General features: G+C 45.0%; 1 protein-coding gene across 1 annotated transcript; it reads left to right on the forward strand.

Moving 5' to 3' along the window:
- The first annotated feature begins 1,538 nt into the window (after window positions 1-1,538).
- LOC114841269 (uncharacterized protein PF11_0207-like) lies at window positions 1,539-2,564 on the forward strand. The gene has a single exon (XM_029126181.1). The coding sequence runs from the start codon at window positions 1,539-1,541 to the stop codon at window positions 2,562-2,564; it is 1,026 nt and encodes a 341-aa protein (XP_028982014.1).
- The last annotated feature ends 468 nt before the right edge of the window (window positions 2,565-3,032 follow it).

The following is a 3,032-nucleotide window of genomic DNA, read 5'->3' on the forward strand; positions in this document are numbered from 1 at the left end:
ACGTTTTGCAGGAGTTTGGATGCTCCTGGCGAGCTGTCGTATTCCTTCATTGATGTTCCGCTAGTTTTTGTCCGTTATCTGGGACAGAAGATCTCCAATGAGCTTCTCGTCACGGTCCCAAGCCTGCTCCTGTCTCGATCCTCCATTCGAGTTGGTGATTTCAGTCATATTTTGAGTCTGTCACTCCACTTGTAGTATCTGAGGCCAAGTGGTCCGCCTTTGAGAAGTGTGATGGTTGGCTCTTCCCAGAATCCAAGGAGCCGGGATTGGCCACCGGGGCTTGCACCAGATCGGAACCAATGGTAGGATTTACCTCTTGAAGAGGGGTTACTATCTGAGATATTTTTGTGTTCTCATCACTAATCAACACTTTTTGTTTGGCTGTTAAACAGAGCCACTATACAACTTTGTAAGGCTGTTATAGGGAGCCCACCCTACACACCGCTTTTAGAGTTGGGCTTCTCGGAAGGTGTTGGTTCGCGCCGACGTATTTGATTTAGTCGATACCCTATATTCTGAACGGCAGTTCACAATATCGAGCATTCCCCCATCCACCACCTGGGGACACGCCACGTTGCAGGACCTTCCAACCTGTGAAAACTCTCGGAGGGTAAAGGCGTTCCTCGCCGAAAGGATCCGTGGTGTGTGTATGTGTGTGTGTACGTATGTGGTAAAAATTTTGTCCAACGATTTCTCCTGAACAAATAAAGCGATTTAATTTTTTTTTTGCAATCGATGGGTCTTCATGTAACTTAGAACTGATTAGTTTGTAGAGGAGATCGCCTCAGCAGTTCTCTCGTTATTCGCATAAGACGTAAAAAAATGTCAAAAAATGAGAATTTTTGTAAAAATCAACGATTTTACTTAGGAAAATAATGGGGTTTTATTTATTTTTTGGTAATTCATACGTCCTCATAGAATCTCTTCCTGATATGATGTTGAGTGAAATTGTTTCAGCATATGTGCGATTATTCGTGTAAACCTTTTCCTTTCAATTTTATTAAAAAATAGAAATGGTACATATCCATTCTGGGACTTACGTTTCCGGACTGCGAGGATATAGCGGTAGGAAAGTGGTCGCGGAAAATTTTGGTGCAATTTTGCTCATTTTTGAGTAATAGGGGAAGAAAGAGGGAGTGTGTGGGTGGTGCTAATAAGGGTAGAAAAAAGGACGAGTGAAGGGGGTGTGACAGAAGTGGTGAGTGGTAGGATGTGACTGGAATTTAGTGTATGAGTGTGGGAGTGCGTGTTTTAGGTTAGGAGGGAAAAGTGTGGTTATCGGGTGACCATAGGTGTGTCCAGGGTATAGTTTATAGGGGATAGCTGCGAGAAAGGGCGGAGGAAGGGCATAAGGTAGATAGAAAGGCCAGGAGGAAGTGAAAGGGAATAGCGGAAGGGGCGGCGGCAGAAAGGTGGTGAGGAGGAAGGTCAGGGGGAAGGAGAGGAAGTGACAGGCAGAGAATAAAGGAGAAAGCAGTGGAAAGGGAAAGTAGGAGAGGAAGTTGGTGGGTAAACAAGGGAGGCACAGGTAATGAAGAATGAGTGCGTTCTGGCAGAAGTCTCGCGTATCGCTACAGGTGGCGGAGACGAAAGACGGTGATCAGAAGGGGCAGAGGGAAGAGTTGGAGGGGGTGACAGGAGGGGGGAGCGATCTAGAGAAGGAGGAGGTAGAAGGAGATAGAATGAACGAATCGTACTATGAATCAGCGGGAGCGTCGGGAGAGAATTCAGAGTTGGAAAGATTAAGGGCTCGAAAAAGGGGACAGCTGAGCGAGGTGGAGGCTATACTGAGAGATCAATACCGGAGACAGGGAAAGACGGGGACAGGTTTTGGTGGGATTTACGGGAAAAGGGAGAGAGAAAGGCAGGAAGTGAAGAGCGAAAAGTCAGAAGAGGGCAATAAAAGAAGAAGCTCGGAGTCGGAGGAGTCGTCGGACAGAGGAGAAAGAGGGAAGAAAAGGAAGGGGAGAGAAGACCCGGTTGCGAAACTCACGAAAATAATTCAGTCTTTCAAGTTTGAGACGTTGGAAAGATTGAAGGAGGTAAAGGAGGACAGTGGGGCGACGAGGGAGGAGGTGAAAAGGGTAAAGGATAGCATAGAGAAAAAAGAGAAAATATGGGAAAAGATGAATGAAATGGAAAAACAGGCGATGGATTCTCAGATGGAGAGAAGGAGGGCAGAGGAGGAGAGTGCTAAAACGATGGTAGAACTGGAAAAAAAATGTGAGAAGATAGATCAGCTAAAGAAAATAGTGGAGGAGATAAGGAGGGAGGAAACAGAAAAAGCGGGGGGGAGTGGGGAAGGAAGTACAGCGGAGCCACAAATCGAGGGAAGGCTAAGAGAGTTGGAATGGAAGGAAGAGAAGCTGGAGAGGGAGAGAAGAAAAAAGAATTTGATAATCAGGAAGATAGAGCTAGCGGTGGGGGACGGGAGGAAGGAAGTGGAAGCCCTATTAACTAAGGTGTTGGAGGTGGAAGTGAGGGTAATGTGGGTACGAAAAATTGGTGGAACGGACAGGTTCGGAGGAAGTTCCGTATTAATAGGCTTGGAGGATGAAGGATAGAGGAGCTCCGTGAAGTGGGGACCCCACTTGGTTGGATTTGAACCAAAATTTCACAATTGGTAGATTTTGAGCTACTGGTGATAGTAGTAACGTTTTTCTTGTTTATAGTTTGAAATTGAGCGTCCAATTCGTTTTTGAAATACACTTAGGAATTATTCCATAGTTAGAGCTGGAGTGACATTGGATTCTCGTCTGTCATCGTTTGTAGTTGATTATAGTTCTGGAAATTTCTCAATCGGAACCGTAATAAACGTTCAATCGATTTTTTTTCAACAGTTAGGAACTATTTCATAGTTGTATTTGAAATGACGTGGGATTCTTATCTGCAATCATTTGTAGTTGATTGTAGTTTTGGAATTTTCGCAATCGAAAATCAACTGAGCGTTCAACCGAATTGATGAGTAGGAACTGATTGAAAGCTACAGCCAGAATGAGCTCGGATTCCTGTCTAAAATCGTTAGTAGTCGT

Source organism: Diachasma alloeum, unplaced genomic scaffold (assembly GCF_001412515.2).
Source record: "Diachasma alloeum isolate Michigan unplaced genomic scaffold, Dall2.0 Dall_scaffold_00292, whole genome shotgun sequence".
NCBI classification, from domain to species: Eukaryota; Metazoa; Arthropoda; class Insecta; order Hymenoptera; family Braconidae; genus Diachasma; species Diachasma alloeum.